General features: G+C 51.2%; 7 protein-coding genes across 7 annotated transcripts; 4 read left to right on the top strand and 3 right to left on the bottom strand.

The window, feature by feature from the left end:
- Positions 1-1,296: 1,296 nt before the first annotated feature.
- BDV14DRAFT_194845 (uncharacterized protein) lies at positions 1,297-1,797 on the bottom strand (the record flags this gene model as incomplete). Its single annotated transcript, XM_073772034.1, has 1 exon — positions 1,297-1,797. The coding sequence occupies one exon, from the start codon at positions 1,795-1,797 to the stop codon at positions 1,297-1,299; it is 501 nt and encodes a 166-aa protein (XP_073634028.1).
- A 1,668-nt stretch (positions 1,798-3,465) lies between these two features.
- BDV14DRAFT_194844 (uncharacterized protein) lies at positions 3,466-5,424 on the top strand (the record flags this gene model as incomplete). Its single annotated transcript, XM_073772033.1, has 4 exons — positions 3,466-3,664; positions 3,728-4,071; positions 4,123-5,007; positions 5,059-5,424. 4 exons carry the CDS (start codon positions 3,466-3,468, stop codon positions 5,422-5,424), a joined length of 1,794 nt encoding a protein of 597 aa, XP_073634027.1.
- Positions 5,425-6,572: 1,148 nt separating this feature from the next.
- Positions 6,573-8,122, top strand: BDV14DRAFT_194843 (uncharacterized protein; the record flags this gene model as incomplete). The annotated part of the gene is made up of 4 exons (XM_073772032.1): positions 6,573-6,599; positions 6,674-6,896; positions 6,952-7,177; positions 7,654-8,122. The coding sequence occupies 4 exons, from the start codon at positions 6,573-6,575 to the stop codon at positions 8,120-8,122; spliced, it is 945 nt and encodes a 314-aa protein (XP_073634026.1).
- Positions 8,123-8,315: 193 nt separating this feature from the next.
- On the bottom strand, positions 8,316-10,958 carry gpi10 (putative glycosylphosphatidylinositol-alpha 1,2 mannosyltransferase). The gene is made up of 5 exons (XM_073766904.1): positions 10,606-10,958; positions 10,306-10,536; positions 10,087-10,259; positions 9,896-10,042; positions 8,316-9,851 (listed from the first exon to the last, which is right to left on the bottom strand). Exons 1-5 carry the CDS (start codon positions 10,897-10,899, stop codon positions 8,510-8,512), a joined length of 2,187 nt encoding a protein of 728 aa, XP_073634025.1. The 5' UTR covers positions 10,900-10,958; the 3' UTR covers positions 8,316-8,509.
- A 107-nt stretch (positions 10,959-11,065) lies between these two features.
- car2 (ornithine-oxo-acid transaminase) lies at positions 11,066-12,942 on the top strand. Its single transcript, XM_073777179.1, has 3 exons — positions 11,066-11,678; positions 11,726-12,427; positions 12,475-12,942. The coding sequence occupies exons 1-3, from the start codon at positions 11,196-11,198 to the stop codon at positions 12,658-12,660; spliced, it is 1,371 nt and encodes a 456-aa protein (XP_073634024.1). The 5' UTR covers positions 11,066-11,195; the 3' UTR covers positions 12,661-12,942.
- A 486-nt stretch (positions 12,943-13,428) lies between these two features.
- Positions 13,429-14,973, top strand: BDV14DRAFT_186644 (uncharacterized protein; the record flags this gene model as incomplete). The annotated part of the gene is made up of 5 exons (XM_073770848.1): positions 13,429-13,605; positions 13,671-13,862; positions 13,947-14,478; positions 14,544-14,686; positions 14,755-14,973. The coding sequence occupies 5 exons, from the start codon at positions 13,429-13,431 to the stop codon at positions 14,971-14,973; spliced, it is 1,263 nt and encodes a 420-aa protein (XP_073634023.1).
- On the bottom strand, positions 14,742-17,444 carry BDV14DRAFT_206698 (glutamyl-tRNA(Gln) amidotransferase, subunit A; the record flags this gene model as incomplete). Its single annotated transcript, XM_073774958.1, has 7 exons — positions 14,742-15,701; positions 15,768-15,939; positions 15,997-16,287; positions 16,365-16,592; positions 16,646-16,720; positions 16,776-17,008; positions 17,114-17,444. The coding sequence occupies 7 exons, from the start codon at positions 17,442-17,444 to the stop codon at positions 15,127-15,129; spliced, it is 1,905 nt and encodes a 634-aa protein (XP_073634022.1). The 3' UTR covers positions 14,742-15,126.
- Between the last annotated feature and the right edge of the window lie 447 nt (positions 17,445-17,891).

The raw sequence follows: 17,891 nt of genomic DNA, 5'->3' as shown, positions 1-17,891 counted from the left end.
CGCATGCAGATTGTGCCCGATCGATTCTGTTGCTCTGGCTACTTCGTGATGCTACTTCACTGCATGATGATGATGCTGCGGCAGGAAGTATGCTGTACAGCCCCCGCTGCGCTGCACTGCACTGCTCTGCACAGCCTCAGGGTTGGCTGGGGTTGCACAGTAAGCGCGCCAAGCTGAGGTGAGAACGAGATGCTCCTGGGCCGGGCTATTGACAGGGCACTGGAGAAAAGGAAAAAGAAAAAGAAAGAGAAAATAACAAAATACAACGATAAGAGTAATTCAAAAGGCTACGTGGATTTGTTCGCATATTACGGTCTGGAACCGCTGCTCGACAAGCATAGATTTGGAGGTTAGGTGGCTGGATTCCAGTCGCAGAGGGGGTAGTTCCTTAGGGGCCCGTGGATTGGTGGTTGCCTAGTAAATCAGGCGAGGCCCAGTGTTCTTTCTCGCATTGATGGAACATTGTTGGTGGTTAGAGATGAACTAAGATATAGATCGATTGCGCCTCGTATAAGAACGCAAAGGTGAGATCGCTGATGTACCGAGGTAAATCTTGAAGGAACAGGGAATATCCCCGCTGCTGACGAACATGTGTCTTGGAAGTTGAAACATGGATGGAAGTAACGGTGACCAGGTAGTTGGAAGTGCTCTTGGAGAAAAAAAAAAGTCCTTGCTATGATCTATTTCGCTACGCTAATACTTTGAGCCCAGAAATAAATAAAGAAAAATGAAAACAGGAAATATGATAATATAACCGAGAAAAATCCGAAATATACAAGTGGCGGTGCTGTTGACCTTCATGTCTGTCGTTAAAGGCCCAGCCAGATCCAAGATGACAATGTGACAATGTAAGATAAAGATTGATACCCGAAATGCAGATCTGGTGAGGCGTTGTAAGGGTTCTGTGCCACTCTTTTGATCTTCTCAGTATGGCTTTTCACCCGGCATTTCGCCCATCCCGGAGGACGGCGAGGAGGGCAAGGAGGGCAATCGGGGCACGCAGAGGATCGCCTCAGCGAGGCGGCTGCCTTCCATTCGAGCCATGAACGCTCGAGAGATGTGCGGTGAGATTGTCATTCCTATTGAACACCCTGTTGCAGTTGGGGCAAGGGAAATTTCGCGGGTTGTGATGAAGGGACATAACGTGGCGGTCCAGCTCTGGCTTCCTTCCACAACTCGTGGTGCAGCCGGGGAATTTGCAGTAGAAGCGGGGCTTGGTGGCGCTTGGCTGGGGAGGTGGGCTAGGTACGTTAGATTCATATTTGGTAGCGACAATAAATAAACGGGTTGAAATACTCACAAATATTCAGCATTTGGCGCCGTGTAGTCTGACCAATCATAGTCAAACGGAGCCTGCGAAGCAGTTCCTGAGCCAAGTCCAGCTGCACCGCGGCCTGTATATTGCATGAAATTCTGGGATGGATCTGCGAACGCGAATTCGCCTGCAGGGACAGGCGCGTGTGTCAAGCCTGCCGAGTAGTCTTGCATGTTGCGCGTTGGTTGAAGAGTAGTGTCGGTGAGCCCTGGATGTCCATAATTCGCACCAGGATTGTTGTTGCCGTTGCCATAACCACCATAGGCAGCAGAACATCCTCCCAAGGCGGGGTTGAGCTGCGCTAGAGGGGCACTGCCCATGAAGCCGACCGGATTCTGGAAGTCTTCTGAAGATTCGAAGGGTTGGTACAACTCGTTCGACTGGTTGAATGCGCTCTGATCGTAGGTTGGTGATGAAGTCTGAGGGGGAACATCGTAACCAGAGGCTTGGCTCTTGAAGAGCTTGTAAGGGTCCTCAGACATCTCGAGATGTAGTCTTTTGTTTGAACTGGGAAAAGTGATATGTGGATACTAGGACCATCATCTACGATCGAGCCAGCTGGTGGGGGAATCTTCCGTGATCATATATATTGTGGACCGGTGTAGATGACAGATACAACTCCTTGGCCGGTTGTGGATAGGTCGATTGACAGGATCATCGTCGTTTGGCCGGTTGATGTGTAGATCACCCTGAGGCGTTGCAAGCCAAGTTGACGTGAAGCATCCAACAGGAACGCGACAGCAAAGCGAGAATTAGCAAGGCCAAATCAAATGCAGCGAGGTGGGCAAAATACCACAGTGGGGATTGACTAGGATGCAAGTGATGAAGCAAGCTGCGGTTTGGGGTTTGACTCAGAAATGCTCAAGACGGGCAAAACAATGGCTTTCTGGGAGTTCTTTATCGCCTTGATCATGCGTGGTTCCGAAACCGGACCCTCAAATAGGTGAACAAAGAGGTCTCCATGCGCTTTGCTAGCACCCTACATCAATCCTGCAAATACAGGCAAGCGCCATTCCGCATGAAACGAGCGAGCTGCCGTAGCCTCTACCATAGTTAGCCCGATAGACTGCAATTATTTCCCTGCTGAGGATCACTAAGGTGCCTTGCAGTAAATCAGCCACTGGAATCGCCTAGTAGGCTTGGTAGTTTGACGCGCACATGACTTTCTGCTTCAGCCACATCCAATATCTGCTTTGACCGCTGGATTTGAAGGCCTGGATCAGGCCCAGCAGGGATATCCAGGTATCAGCCTAGCACAGCCATGTATTGGTGGCAGCCAGGCTCGTGTCTGAGTGAGCCTTACCTGTCTCGGTATAAAGCTGCCTGCCCTCTGCGCCCTGTCTCGGCGTAAGCTTAAGAGCCCAGGCTCATAATGGTTTCTTCAACAATGCGCAGTGTGCACTTATTGTCTGGCGAAGTAGCTGGTGCCGTTCTGGTTGATTCTTTGGTGTCATATTTGTCGGTGCAGACCAAGACAATATGCCGTGGATTGTGAAGAAAACCCTAAATTTCACGTTAGAAAAATGCAAGGGTGCCTTGATATTAGTCCACGTGGTAATCTTTCGAACGCGAACTCCCCTTGAGTAGCACAATCCCGAAGTGGCCACCGTCCTCAGACGGAAGCCGGCCGCTAAGGAGGCGATGCAAAGGGACTCAGAGGTGGTGGCGGAGGGTTCCCTGCGGGCAAAGTATGGAGCAGGTGCGGAGGAGAATCCGCATGTCATCAGCGATGAATATAAGAATCAACCTTGCGCAGCACTTCGGGGGAATCCCAAAGTTCGCCTCATCTTGTCCGTATGGCGGTCTGGGTGGTCTGGGTGGTCTGGGTTTATGAACGTTTTGCTGAACATTCACAGCCTCACTTTAACCTGGTGAGTCACTTGATGGTCCTTCCCTGACCGGTTCGAAAGGTCTGTTTCTATCTCCTTCTATTACCAGCACTTGTGCATATCTCCGTCGCTCCTGCCCCAGGATCCCTGGCCTCCTCAGGCGTCATGACCTGTAAACAGGACAAGGCGTTTCTCTTCTTTTCGTCCTGCGGTGTAGCTCTTGTCCGAGTACTAAATGTAACCCAGAATCTCAATCGTACGACCTGCCCGTACTCAGTCCTCCTTCAACCCCTACCTTAATAAAGCACCCTTGCTAGTATGATGCCAGCTTTACAGACTCACGAATCTATTCCTCGTTGCCCTTCCGGCCTGGACTGGACAGAAGACTACGACGACATAGGTTTGGGCGTTCAAGCTGCTAGACATCAGCAGGAGTTGATTGGTTCCTCGGGCACCTCGCCTCCAGCCTTGACGGCCGATGCCTACCAGCGATCAACACACCACGACCAGGCTATCCCAGGTATTCAGCTTCACTCGTCTGACTGTGGCAAGGCTGGACTTAATTCTGACACGGCCTAAATAGATCAATATATCCCTCAGGATGCCTTTGCGGTCCGCACCACCGATCCAAGTTTGCCTGAATATTTGAGTCCACAAACCGATTACGCTCCTTCTGAATCATACCTCTACCCAGACGCCGGTCAAACTGCGCCTGATTATACCCTCCCATCACCTGTTTCACTGTCCGACCACAGGCCCGGTCCTTTTACTCCATCAGGAATCTTCGACCAAAGGATAACCCCTACTGGCCAGAATCCGGAGGCTAATCACCGGAAACGAAAAAGGCTTGAACCTGGAAAGCGGGAAAGTGTCAAGAGGATGCGAGAACAAGGCGCCTGTTTGAGGTGCAGGAGCTACCGGACCGAGGTATGAAGGGTTTGCTCGTATGTCAAATTCATGCTGATTCGTAACGTACAGTGCGACAGAGGAGACCCTTGCAATAAATGCAAGATTGTACAGACACAACACATTTACAAAGAACCATGTGTGCGAGTTTCAATCCAGGAGTTGATGCCATTTCGAGCTGGGAACTCGAGAACCGAACAGAGTCGATCCAAGTTTCCGGAATATAAGTGTTCATCAGAGAATCAGGAGATGAAACGCATTTTTATCCAACATCCGTGGCAGGACCTCGTTTCTGGTTACGACATCCCGCTCCTACAGGTTCGTTGTCGGCTGTTTGTTCCAGGACAAAACGATTGTCTGTCTGGGACGTATGAAGCGCCAGACGGAAGGAAAATGACTATTGATTTTCCTCCTTACGCATGTGTCAAGGCCGACAAGGACAAGATGGGCATGGCAATGAGTCAGTACCTTGATGACAGTCAGAGCATTGCGGAAAGAGCCATGGACACTGACCACACCGACGACCTCATCCTCCTCCCTCTCAAGGAAGCTAGGAGATATGCACGGAAACTACCTAAGAATCCATCAGAAGGTCAATCCATGGTCGAGCCTGCACTCAAGATCCTCGCTGCTGGTTATATATCAGAAATCCAACCGACTATAGTTGGCAACGAGACACTCGATATTGCGCCTGTCGATGATAAAAGATTCAAGCAGCATAACCAACGACTCATTCCAATCGCAATGGACTATCAGATTGACTATCTGTACATTGAATACATGCACCAGAACCTCAAACCAATTCTCTCTAGACTCGGCCGACTTGTATCTAAGGGCAAGGCAGATGAACTAAAGGAGAGTTGGTTTGAAATCTTCCTGACAAGTTTTGTCTTGCTCGTAAGTCTGGAGATGGTGTTTGACAAGCAGATGAGCTTTGTGAAGAAGTACCAGGGCGTTGTAAGTCGCGACTTTTGTTGCTATGTCGGCTGCCCTACTGACTTGTTCTAGAATGCAAACATATTCGCCACCGCAAGCCAAGTCAAGGCAGTTATGATAGAGGAATGGCAGCAGTCGGCAAAGAACCTGATCTATGTTTTTCGCTGTCTTGCCAGAGGAATGGTACCATTTGGGCTGCAATGGTCAGAAGAGATGCAGAAGCGAGCCAAGCTCGACGATGAGGGTTTAGCCTTTGTCAGACAAGTGAGCCGGATTGTTGATCAACGCCGTGAGTCTCTCGCCCAAAATTCTCTAAACTTGGATCTAACGAGGATGGCTTCAGACGATGAATTAGTTGCTTTGAGCAAAATGAGTTTGAACAACAATGAAGTCACGCCGTTGCTCTGGATTGCACGCCTATTCGTGCAAGAAGAATAAATAGCCTTACAGGTATCTTCTTGCTCTTACTGGTTGCGTCTACCGTCTCTTCCAGCGGGTTGCACGGCTCTATAGCCGCCTGAAGTGTCCGACGACTGGTGTCAATTACGATTTCTTCCAGCAACACAAAAAGTTTTCCTCAGTTAAAGCCACCTCCTAATATGCCTGGTCAATAGAATGAATATCAACTTGGTCCCTCTAATTCTCGAAGTTTCGTGCTTCTTACCTTACCTGGAAACCCGCTTCCATGCAATTTTCCAGTCGACGCCAGTTCTGCACTTGGTTGGTCGATTGAATGACCATCGTCTAGCCTAACCACAAAATACTGAATCGAGGTCAGAAGGTCAAATGCATGAGTACCAGCCCAACTGATTGCAGGCACCAACTAAACGAGATATTGTCCATCCATCCGATTGGTAGTTAGAGCAGGGAAACGCATGATATGCCCCTGTTGGATGCATCAATGTGTTAGACAGCCTTGTCCTCGGTTGATTCACATTGGTTCAACAACACCATAGCCGCTGCAACTGTCGGTGTGAGACGAGGAACTGGATGGTGGTTGGTATGTCATCCTCTATCAGTTTGGCGAGGAGCAAATGACTGACGATTCTCATTCCTGCGGATATTCGGCCTGCTCGTTGCAATTGTACACGAGAGTCGGCATTGCTTTTGATGCCAAGGTGTCTGACGGTAAACCTGGTGCTGCTTCGTATGCTCATCCCGTGATATTCGAGCAGTGATAGGACAATCCCCGAGCTAGTGAGGTGGCCTACCATCAAATGACAGCTGAGCCCGCTTATACAGACTCTTATTAAGCCTGAAACAACGCCGGGATCATGACGCAAATGCAAACACACCGTAGCACAACTCATATGCATAATTTCCGACAGCAGGAAACTCACGAGTCAGGTGCAACCGAGCGAGCTAGAGAAAAAGGCCATTGGGCGATGGAACGACTAGCAGAATCCCGCTAGAAGCGTCTGACTTGTGGGCTGCAGATGGGATATGCAAACGGCCCCAAATGGAAACACGTGTAAGGATTCCGACGGGCGATCGATGCTGGTGATTTTGCTAGCTATCACACCGATACTTGGCTCGGTGGAGGTTGATACACTTGGTGTATAGTGCACGAGAAGATGAGGCTCAAAATGGACCTCGAGGTAGAAATTGGGGGGGTTTGTCGACTTCCTCGTGTTGAGATGGCGGATTTCATATCGTTTTGTTTCTTGTGGATTGTGCTCTAAATTAGCGAAACAACATCGATTCCTTTGCAACACTTCTCGCCATGGCCCCGTTTCTTGATGAGAGGCTCTTGCTCTCTGAGCAACCCTGCCTGAGCAACAAAAGCGCCGCCGTCAAATCCTCGCCGGCCTCATGGACTGCTGCCGACTTTGCCGATGAAAGCGCCTACACGTACACTCTATCAGACATCGAGACCGCTGAAGTCAATGAAGCAATAGCCTACTTTATTGGTACCGCCATGCCGTACTATCGGAACACCCCTTGAATAGCCCTAACTTCATCTAGCCGCCGGCTTCGGAATCGACCAAGTCACTCCTCGTACCTTCCCTCTACCGACGTTGGGAGAGGCCCTCCGAGACTTCGCCATCGAGCTTCATGAAGGCAGGGGGCTCTTTGTGCTTCGCGGCCTCGAACCCGATAGATATACCATCGAGGAGAATACCGTTATCTTCCTTGGGATTTCGTGCTATGTTGGGGGTGTTCTGGGCAAGCAGACTGATGATGGGAAGATGTTTGGTGGGCCTCCAGGCATCCATTTCACCGAAATCTATGGTTGTGAGTTGAGCGATTGCTGATGATTTCTTCGTTCCGCTGCTAGGACATGTCTGTAATCCGGACGCCATGGCTACGCCCCAGGAAAATCGCCCGTTGAAGTACTCTAACAGAGCTTCGGTATGTCTTGGTCTCCTGCTTCTTCATTCCGACTCATGCGCTCCTTCGACATGCCATCCACTAATCTGAGATGTAACTCCTAGACATTCCACAACGACATCTACTGCGACATCATAGCCCTACAGAGCCGGAGCTGTGCAGAGGCGGGGGGTAACCATTTGCTTGCCTCTGCCTCAAAGATTTATGAAGAACTCCGGACTACAAAGCCCGAGCTGGCAGCGGTCCTGCTAAAACCGAATTGGCCTCTAGACCTGCAAGTCGTCCTAACATACCATCCCAACCCTAATATCTATCCTTCTAACCATCTCTGGGCAGACGCCGTCGCATTAGCTCAACCGAAACACGCCCCTTATTCTTCCACCGCGATGGTAATCTCATCTCCAGTGTGCTACCAGACGCCCTGGTCGAGTCGCCCGACGTCAAGCGCCAAGCGGGTCTTCCATCTTTAACCCCCATACAAATCAAAGCCCTCAACGCCATACAATCTCTTTCTCGGAAGCACTGTGTCTCCCTGCCTATGTTGAAAGGCGATATTCTCTTCGTGAATAATCTCTCCCTTCTCCATGCAAGAGAAGCATTCGCCGATAGTACCGTGAACAAGAGATACCTTGTGCGTTTGTGGTTGAAGAATGAGGAGATGGCCTGGAAATTACCGGGTGTTTTGAAGAGAGGGAATGAAGATCTATACTCCAATACTGTTGATGGCGACGAGGAGGAAAGAGACTGGAATATTATCCCCGAACCGGGATTCAGGTTCTGGGTTTATGAGAGGCAGACACCCTGATTCTAGTCCCGAGAGATGGGTTCTTCTTTTTTGTCTGTGATTGCTTGTCTACTGTCCTTACCATGATGCTGGCCATTGTGATTGAATATTCTGTAGCTCTTGTTGATTACTCTGAGTTAGTTATTTCATTACCACAAGATTGTCAAACGAAGAGTCATGTTGAGCATTTATGTTTTTCAATCTAGAATCTCACCAGAGTAATTAGCCTTCAATTCGAGAGAATTGGGGTTGATTGCCGTTAGAACTGTCCTAACAACAGGGGACTCCAGTCTCCATCAACTTAAAAGTCAACGAGGGCTCATATGAAAAGATATATATTAATGCAACCAAATACCGAAGAACATAACCATCTCGCCAAAAAAACAACATTAAGTTGAATCAAGCAAATCACAACCCAAAATTCTTCAACCACCCACCCCTCTTCTTCTTCCCACCAAGCCAACTAGATTCCCACTCCGGGAAAGCCGGCACCTCAAACCCAAACACAGTGCGCTTCTTCCTCCTCTCCCAAGGCCAAGACCACGACGAGGAAGGTTGACTCGATGAGAAAGGAGACGTCCACTGGGACCAGGGAGTCCATGACGTCTTGGAAGATGGGGTAGAATCACTCGCGAACCCCTGAATAATGCGATCGAATTGCCGCTCCCGTTCTGCAAGTGCACGTCTTTGCTTCTCATGGCGCCAGGCCTGCTGCTCCGACAGATCAAGGCACCAAACCACGACGTCTCCCCTCCGGCGCCAGTCATCGTGCCAGGCTGTATTGTAGATACGGCGACATTCACCGTAGGTGGAACTTCGGACGGCGGATTTGAGTGTTGATTCGAGCTGCGCGAAGAAGACGAGGTAGTCGGGCCATTCGTGGGGAGGGGATTTCTGGGTTGGTGGGCGCGGGGAGTTTGGGGGGGTTAGGTAGGAGGGGCGCCGGGGGATGTGGCGGAGGCCGCCGACCATGTTGTTGGTAAGGAATTGGTTGGGGTTGTCGTAGAATTGGTCTGCTTCGTCGAGGTAAGTCGATTTCTCTTCTTCAGTTAGGCCGACCGGTGGCTCGCATCCGAGTGCCCAAGCGTGTATTGTTGGCTCTACAAGGTGTGAGCGCCACGGTGTACTATGGCAGGGCATGAGGAAGCCGGCTGTGATTCCGCCGTACGTCAATGCGGTGCCTTGGTTTTGCTGCGGTGTGTTTCCGTGGATCTCATGTTGTTCGCGTAAGTAGGATAGGACGGAGATGACTCCAGATGCGTGAAAGACAGTAGTATAGGTTGCAATCACAAAGTTGACCAGAAGCAAGAAGATAAGTGTCAACCTCCGCGGAATATACCGACGTTCCGTAGATGCTAACGCGGGAAGGAAAAACTGAACCAAGGGCGACGCGCTGAGAATATGCAATGCCGGTAGCAGGGGGTAGATGAAGCGAACTTCTTTGTGAGTGATCACCGAAAGCATGGCGGGCATAATCAGAGAAACGCGGGAAAGCTGTACTAAGATTGAGGCTTTCTCATTCGCAGCGGTCGGATACCTCAGGTTCCGGTAGAGACCCACCAGAGCGAATGGCAGGGCGGTGGTGAGGAGAAGGGGATATCCCTGAGAGGCGTAGTAGCTCCAATCATTCCTTCCGTAGAAAACGGCCAACGACTGGAAGACGTTGAAATACAGGAACCTCAGCGCGGGAAAAGTCCAAAAGCCGTAGAAGAAACGGTCAACAACCGCTGACACGCCCAGGACGGAGAGGCTACAAAGTCAGCTTGTGAAAGGCGCAAGCACTTTAACACTTACCCACAAAGTAGAGCCTCTCGAGCAAGTACTTGTCTTTCTGCCCAGGTACTCTTATGCAAGGCAAAACTAGCCAAGACTATCCAGATGATGACGTTGGTCGGGCGGAGAACGCAAGCGAAAGCGGCTAGGAGAAGGCAGTTGCGTAGGCTGTTCAGTCAGAATAAGTTTGTTACAGTTGGCAGAGAACGTACTTCGGTAGGCTAGCTTTGAGGGTATTGGTTCGAACAGACCCTGCGCGAGAGACCGACGACCAATCCCATGGCCAGAGGTACAGAGCAACAACTGTGATTGTAGTTTCAAGACAGTTGGACAGCGTCCTGGTGGAACAGAACCAATGCCAGGGACTGACCACGGTCAACGCAAGCTGCATCCATCAGCCTATGTCGTCATAGTCTTCAGAGTATATATACCGTTACCCAGTGTTCATAAATCCGATTCCCGTAAGTATATCGAGCAAGCTTCCACGTGTAGTAGTCACCGACGGCAGCGATAACAGCCTGCGTTATCCCGGGGGCAGCGATAAGGAGGTCGGCGCGCGATGCGGGGGTAAAGGCGAGAATTCGTGCGACGACATCGGTGACGGAGTATACAGCGGCGAATATAAGAGGATGAAGGGAGGATCTCAGCTGGTGTTCCCATTCCTGCAGATACAGTGATTAAAATCGTACCCCGCAGACGCGACCGGGCTCGAGGGAGATGCTCCAACTAACCCAAGTGATCCACGGTCCCTGGTCCTCGCCAAACGCAATATTCCAGGCGGGCTCGAGGGATTGGAAGAATTCATCGGGCTGGAAAAAGGTACGGACGGTGAGGGCGTTGAGGAGACGAAAGCCGATGAGGGAGAGGAGGATGTTGGTAGACGCGTCGGCGGGCGCTTTGGCGGAAAGTGGCCTCAGGCGTGAAGGCGGGGAGGAGGAAGACGATGACGGCGCCAGCGCAGGATCAGAAGAGGACAAAGAAGAAGTAGTGGCAGGCGGTTTCGAACGTCTGGAGCGAGGGGCCATGGCTGGTTACCCCGGATTTTGTTGGTTGGAAAGGGGAAGACCGACGGAAAGCGAAGTTGTCAATGGGCGAACTGTCAGTGGACCTGGAAGAGGCTCCACTGCGTCATCGACGGGTCGACCTGCACTTAAGGGAACGCAACGGGTACACCTGCACTTAGCGGTATACCACGCTCTTTATAAGTTTTCTCCCACAGTCTCTGCTTTTCTGTCTTCAATTCTTTCTATTCTATCCTGCATCTTACTCTGTCCTCCGTTCAACCCCTTTCATCCCCCATTCATCCTCACCTTCCTACATCATGACCTCCAACGGCACCAACGGTACCACGGCCAACGCCGCATACCACGCTTCCTCCACCACAGAGGCCATCCACGCCGAGAAGGAGTTCGCTGCCCATAATTACCACCCCCTGCCTGTCGTCTTTGCTCGCGCTGAGGGTACCTCCGTCTGGGACCCCGAAGGCCGTCATTATCTCGACTTCCTCTCCGCATACTCCGCCGTCAACCAAGGCCACTGCCACCCCAAGCTCATCGCGGCGCTCGTCGACCAGGCCTCGCGTCTGACGCTCAGCTCGCGCGCATTCTACAACGATGTCTTCCCCAAGTTCGCGGAGATGGTGACCAAGTACTTTGGGTTCGACATGGTGCTGCCGATGAACACTGGTGCGGAGGCGGTCGAGACCGGGCTCAAGATCGCCCGCAAGTGGGGTTACAAGGTCAAGGGCATCCCCGAGAACGAGGCGATCATCATCAGTGCGGAGAACAACTTTCACGGCCGGACTGTAAGTATTCGCCTGCGGAAGAATGCGACAATGATTAACTTCTTTAGATGGCCGCCATCTCACTGTCTTCTGACCCCGAGTCCCGAGAGAATTATGGCCCGTACGTCCCCAACATCGGCTGCCACATTCCCGGAACCGATAAGCCCCTCACATACAACGATAAGGATGCCCTGCGCGAGGCGTTCGAGAAGGGCGGAAACAACCTCGCTGCTTTTCTTGTCGAGCCAATTCAGGGTGAGGCCGGAATTGTCGTTCCCGACGATGACTACCTTCAGCTCGCCAGAGAGCTTTGCGACAAGCACAATGTCCTCCTGATCTGCGACGAGATCCAGACCGGTATCGCGCGCACAGGAAAGCTTCTCTGCCACGAGTGGAGCGGCATCAAGCCTGATATGGTTCTCTTGGGCAAGGCGATCTCCGGCGGTATGTACCCTGTGTCTGCTGTGCTCGGTAGCAAGGAGGTGATGCTCACCATCGAGCCCGGCACCCACGGATCAACCTACGGAGGCAACCCTCTCGCCTGCGCTGTCGCAATGCGTGCTTTGGAGATTGTCCAGGAGGAGAACATGGTTGAGCGTGCTGAGAAGCTGGGTCACATCTTCCGCGACGGACTCAAGGCCATCAACAACCCCATCATCCAAACCGTTCGTGGAAAGGGTCTCCTCAACGCAATTGTTATCGACGAGTCCAAGACCAACGGACACTCTGCGTGGGATCTCTGCATGCTGATGAAGGAGAAGGGTCTTTTGGTAAGTACCACACTCTTTCCCCGGCAGGCATTTGACTAACCCTACAGGCTAAACCAACCCACCAAAACATCATCCGCCTCGCTCCCCCACTCGTCATCACCGAGGATGAAATCGCCAAGTCACTCGAAATCATCAAGGAGGCCGTCGGCGAGCTTCCTACCCTCAAGGGTGCATCCGAAGACCACGTAATCCCTCCCCCGGAGAAGAAGGTCAAGATCACTCTCGAGAACTAGACGCGACTAGGGAAGTGATACTGGTTAGACAGGAGAAGGCACTTCAGCGCCTGTAAAACCGACCGGGATAGACGCGCCCCCGCCCAGGAATTAGGCATCCCGACCCAGCGGTCGCGAAGACAGAGCATCATGGTATCTCGCCAGCGACATTCCACGCTGGTCGGCGAGTCTCAAGGGCGATGAGCGGCGCATATCCGTATCCATATCGCTAGCCGATAGACAGAAGGTATCGTCTAGATTCGATTCAGCACGAATTACGACATAAAAATCAATATGGCTTTTTAATTCATGGTGGTTTTCAAATTCGGACTCCGTAGGAGAGGGTATGTGTTTCTATATAGGTTTGTTTGCTGTCGTACCAGGCTGCTGCTACCTACCCCGCCTGCCAACACTGGTCCCTCAAATCCCTCATAGTAACAATAGCCCTGCCCCTGACCCAAAGATACAAACAGGTACGTACAGTCGGTAACCTGCACCGGAGCTTGCATAGTGCAAGTTCGGACATCGAAAATCGCCGTAAGTCTGTCGGAGTATTCCTGCCTCGGAGTTACTTAGTAACAGCTGCAGGTATAAGATGACGCATGACGCAGCGATGCCCGACCCGTGCCTAGATAGGTGCTCTTATAGCTCGATGCTAATTACCTAGTTGCGTCTTAGGTGTACTTATCTTTGATAAGGGCTGAATATCGTCATCGTCATCGTCATCGTCGTCGCTTCAACTACCTACCTATCTTCCTTTGTACCTTCTGGCAATTGTAGCGAACCAAGATGTCCTCCTCCGGCTTTACAACCGACAATCTCCCCTACGGGGTTATTTCCACGAAGGATAACCTTATCCCGCGCTGCGCGACGGCGTTAGACGACAATGCGATCGATCTTGCTGCGCTGGAAACCGATGGACTCTTCAAGGATGTCACTGGGTTCGAGAAGGACATTTTCTCGCAGGTACATCCTCTAATAAACCCTGTCATATATATTGGGAATTGAACTGACAATATATCTATACGCAGCCAACCCTCAACACCTTCGCCTCCCTCCCGAAACAGTCCCAGCGTGAAGTGCGACGTATCCTCCAACAAACACTCCTTGACGAAACCACCAAGAATAAATACGCCATTCCACTGAAGAACGTGAAAAATCATTACCCCATGGACACGAAAAACTTCACGGACTTTTATTGCTCGCTCGAGCATACGGAGAATGTACGACCAACTTCTCTCCACCCAACCAATCCTGCCGGCATACAACGAGAAACAAGAGAGCTAATTGAAATATAATATATTCAGTGCGGAAAAATAATGTCCTCCCCCACCCCCAAAAACTGGTTCATTATCCCCTCCGCCTACAACGGCCGAACATCCTCCCTCCGCGTCAGCGGTACACCAGTGCGCAGACCAAATGGTGTATTCGCAGTGCCGCCTACGCCCTCAACACACATGACACCTTCGCACGCATACCAATCATCCAAGCGCTTCGACTTCGAGCTCGAAGTCGGGATCTTTATCTCTAAGGATCTTGAGCCAGGCGAGGTATTGAGTATGGATGAGGCAAAAGAGTATATATTCGGTTTTGTGATACTTAATGATTGGAGCGCGAGGGATATCCAGGGGTTTGAGATGGTTCCGTTGGGGCCGTTTCATGGGAAGGGCGCTGGGACGAGCGTGTCGGGGTGGATTGTTACTGCTGAGGCCCTTGGGGGGAGTATGGTTGAGAGGCCGGAGGGGAAGGTGCAGAGTCCTGAGGCACTGCCACATTTGAGTTGGAGGGGCGAGAGGGGGGAGGAGACGTGGGATGTTGAACTTACTGCGAAGGTCGTCCGTAAGTCATTATCAAGTGGAGGGTAGAACAAACCGGAAGAATATCACGCTGAACTGGCCACGCAGGAAACGGAACATCGCACCTCGTGACAGAGACGAACTTGAAAGAGCTCTACTGGACTCCCTACCAACAACTGATTCATCTTGCTAGTGCGGGAGAGGGTCTAAGTACGGGTGATATATTCGGCACTGGGACTGTGACAAGCAACGTACGTTCACTCCTTTATCAGTCCAAGGCAGACCTTACCTCTGACTCAAACACTAACACAATCCACAGCGGATCAAAAACGATGGTGAGAATGCTGGCATAGCATGCCTTCTTGAGCGGACTCTACCGCAGAACAAGATGGCGTCTCTGAGTAGCTCCGGGATTGTCTGGCTAGAAGACGGTGATGAGGTCATTATGGAAGGGTGGGCCGTCAATAGAGCTACAGGTCGGAAGATCGGGTTTGGCGAGTGTAGGGGTGTTGTCGAGCCTGCGCTGAATGTTTCCTAACCAGCTTTACCCTGAGCTGCAGACGGCCGCAAATGATGATAGGGGTTCAATTACATGGTTATGGATCCGACATGATCGGTTATTGATCCATCCATCTATATATCCATCTATCTATCTATCCGTCCCGTCTATCTTCCTGTATACTGAATAAGATCAACCATACAACCTGCTCCCCGTCCGCACAGCCCTAACCAAATCCGCAAGCATATGATCACACCCCACCGCCGCCCCAAAACTCAACGTAACAGGCATATACTCCTGCTCCCCCGTAACAGCCGAAAGATAAGACACCTCGCCAACAGGAACAACGAAATCAGGAGTCCCCGCCAACGTCGCGATCCGGCCATCTTTGAATCCCATTGGTGGTGTCGTCGGTGCATTAGGGTATGTATTGCGATAGGCTGTTTTGCCGGTGCTGTAGGGGTATATGTAGATTCCTTCTGAGCAGGTTGTGTTATGAGGGGTGCCGTATCCGCCGCTTGAGGGGGAGGCAAAATTCCACCAGTTTTGGAATGTTGTTTTGTTGGTCAGGGCTTCGGTGTAGACGTTTGAGTTTTTGGATAACTGTGTCTGCCCCCATTCCCACCGGACTAGAGGGCCGGGGTTTATGAATGGGTTGCGGCCGGAGTGAGAACTGGAGTAGGCGTTCATGAAGGGGACGGCGAGGTGTTTGTATTGGTAGACCGATGTTAGGACTGCGTAGGTCTGAGAAAGTATGTTAGTATAGCCTTCGCTAGATAGATGCTGGAAGAAGGAAGGGGATGCGCACTGTATTCAACAATTCAGTGATATACTCGGTGCACCAGGCGGATGAGACTCCTCCCATCGGGAAAACGTACTAACGACTTCCCTCTTGACACCGAGGAAATCTTCAATTTTCTGAACAACGTCCTCGAGGATCTTTCCCGCCTCAGTCGACTCATCCGGAAACGAATCACTCGAGTAGTACAACCGCTTCGGATACAACTCATACCCCCTCATCCTAACCGTAGCCCCATTCCCATTCCCACTCCCGTTCCCAACCCCAAAAAGAGGATTGCTAGAAAGATTATACCACGCACGCAAAACATCTCTCCAAACCCTCGCATCCCGTGCAAAAACACCCACCGAATCCAAAGCATCACAAAGCGGCAAAACCCCATCGGTCCCAACAGCCCCCCAACTCGGCCTATTGCCAAACACACCATTTTTACTCGCTGGATCACGCATCGATCCGCCTGTATCGCTTCCAACAGCAATATCAAGCCAGTCATACGATGCGATTCCGGCCGCTGGACCGGATGGAGACCCGCCGGGGGATTGGTAGCCGTCGCCCTGTGGAAAGCCTAATTAGCAACCCTACCCTACCTCAAACAGTTCAACTTCGGAAAAAGGTAAACGGGAAAGCGTACCCTCGGATTAAAAGGACAATGAAAATCAACCCAGTCCGCCGTCGGATTATCCCCGTTTGCAAACTGCACTGTGCCCATTTTCCCGACTATAACCGCACCAGCGTCGATGAGGCGCTGCACCGCAGACCCGGTTTTGTTCTGCGGAGCGTAGAAGTCGTGGTATGCGCGGTTTCCGCCGCTTGTGCGGAGGCCGCGGAGGTGGAAGATGTCTTTTATACCGAGGCGGAGCTGTCATTCGATTAGCTGGGAATAAGCAATGAATTGGAGCGAGGAGGTCTCACGCCTGCGAGGGGCTTCGCGGGTGTTGGGGTGTAGTATAAGCGAGAAGGGACGGCGACTGATTGAGTCATTGCGCCCTAGAGTTTTCTTAGCCATAAATGGCAGTGATTAGGGCTCGCGGAAGGGATGTACCTCTGTTACAGCTGGAAGTGGCATAAACCCTCCCTCTCTATCGCTAAGAGCTGGCTGGGTAAATGCCAACTGATGATCAGCGTAGAGACGGAAAGCCTGATAGAGGGAGCCTGTTGCCGTGGACATGAAGTAGGGTCCTTGTGGTATTTGCTCGGTAAGGTTGGCTGTCAGGATGCCCTCTTGGCTATGATATGTTGGCGAAACTATCAAGAAGCTGTCATGGTAGCTTTTGGCTGTATTTGTCTGATTGAGGCCCAGAAGACCACTGCCGGTGCCGATGTAGATAGCTGGGATATGTAAGCTTCCTCGCTTCTCGTAATCAATAGGAAACCATCTACCTTGCAGAAAGCCCTTCTGAAAAACATCATCGTCGCGGGTAAAGTTCGAGATAGCCTTTTCCAAATTCTCAGATCTGAAAAGCTGCGCTTTCGACTGGACGACAGTGATCGGAATGATATCAGGGCTCTCAGAATCGGTTTCCGAGCTTGACATAAGGGCTGGTATGGGCGAAAGCGTCGACACAGGCACTTCGCCGACATAGTAGTTAATGCCATCTACTACAGCCAGCCTGCCATTTTGCGTGATTCTTGCAAGAGAGTTAGTTGCAAAAATGAGTAACAAGAATGCACAGGGCGTCAATGGCTGATGTATAGGGTTGTTGAACAGCATATTGAAGGTCCAGCTAAGTGCTCAAGAAGGACACCCAGAATCCGCCCGTATCCAACTACTAGAGAAAATCTATCGAACTCAGTTCAACGACGGCTTTATATTATCTACTTTCACTATCAACCTTTGCCGATCCCAGCGAGGCCAAGAACTAACGAGGGGACCTTAAGCACTGGTGTCGTCAGTAGCGCGATAGTAAAATCCCACAAGAACAGAACTTTTTCAGGACTGGAGGGGTTTAAATTGACTCTGCCTCTGCTTCTGAAAACGCACCTCGGACATCCTATATCGTTGCTCTGTTCCCCACGACGTTCGTCATACAACTCCTCCCGCTCTGCCGATTACATTGAACGCCCCAATTTACTGCGATCATTACTTGAGGTGCCAATGGTAGGGCTCGGGACGGGAAGACCACTTCCTCATTAGCAAGATATATTCCGCAACGTGGGG

Source organism: Aspergillus stella-maris (assembly GCF_047715825.1).
Source record: "Aspergillus stella-maris strain CBS 113639 unplaced genomic scaffold BDV14scaffold_1, whole genome shotgun sequence".
NCBI classification, from domain to species: domain Eukaryota; kingdom Fungi; phylum Ascomycota; class Eurotiomycetes; order Eurotiales; family Aspergillaceae; genus Aspergillus; species Aspergillus stella-maris.
The sequence above is the reverse complement of the archived record's forward strand: the minus strand, read 5'-3'. Positions and strand labels throughout refer to the sequence as shown.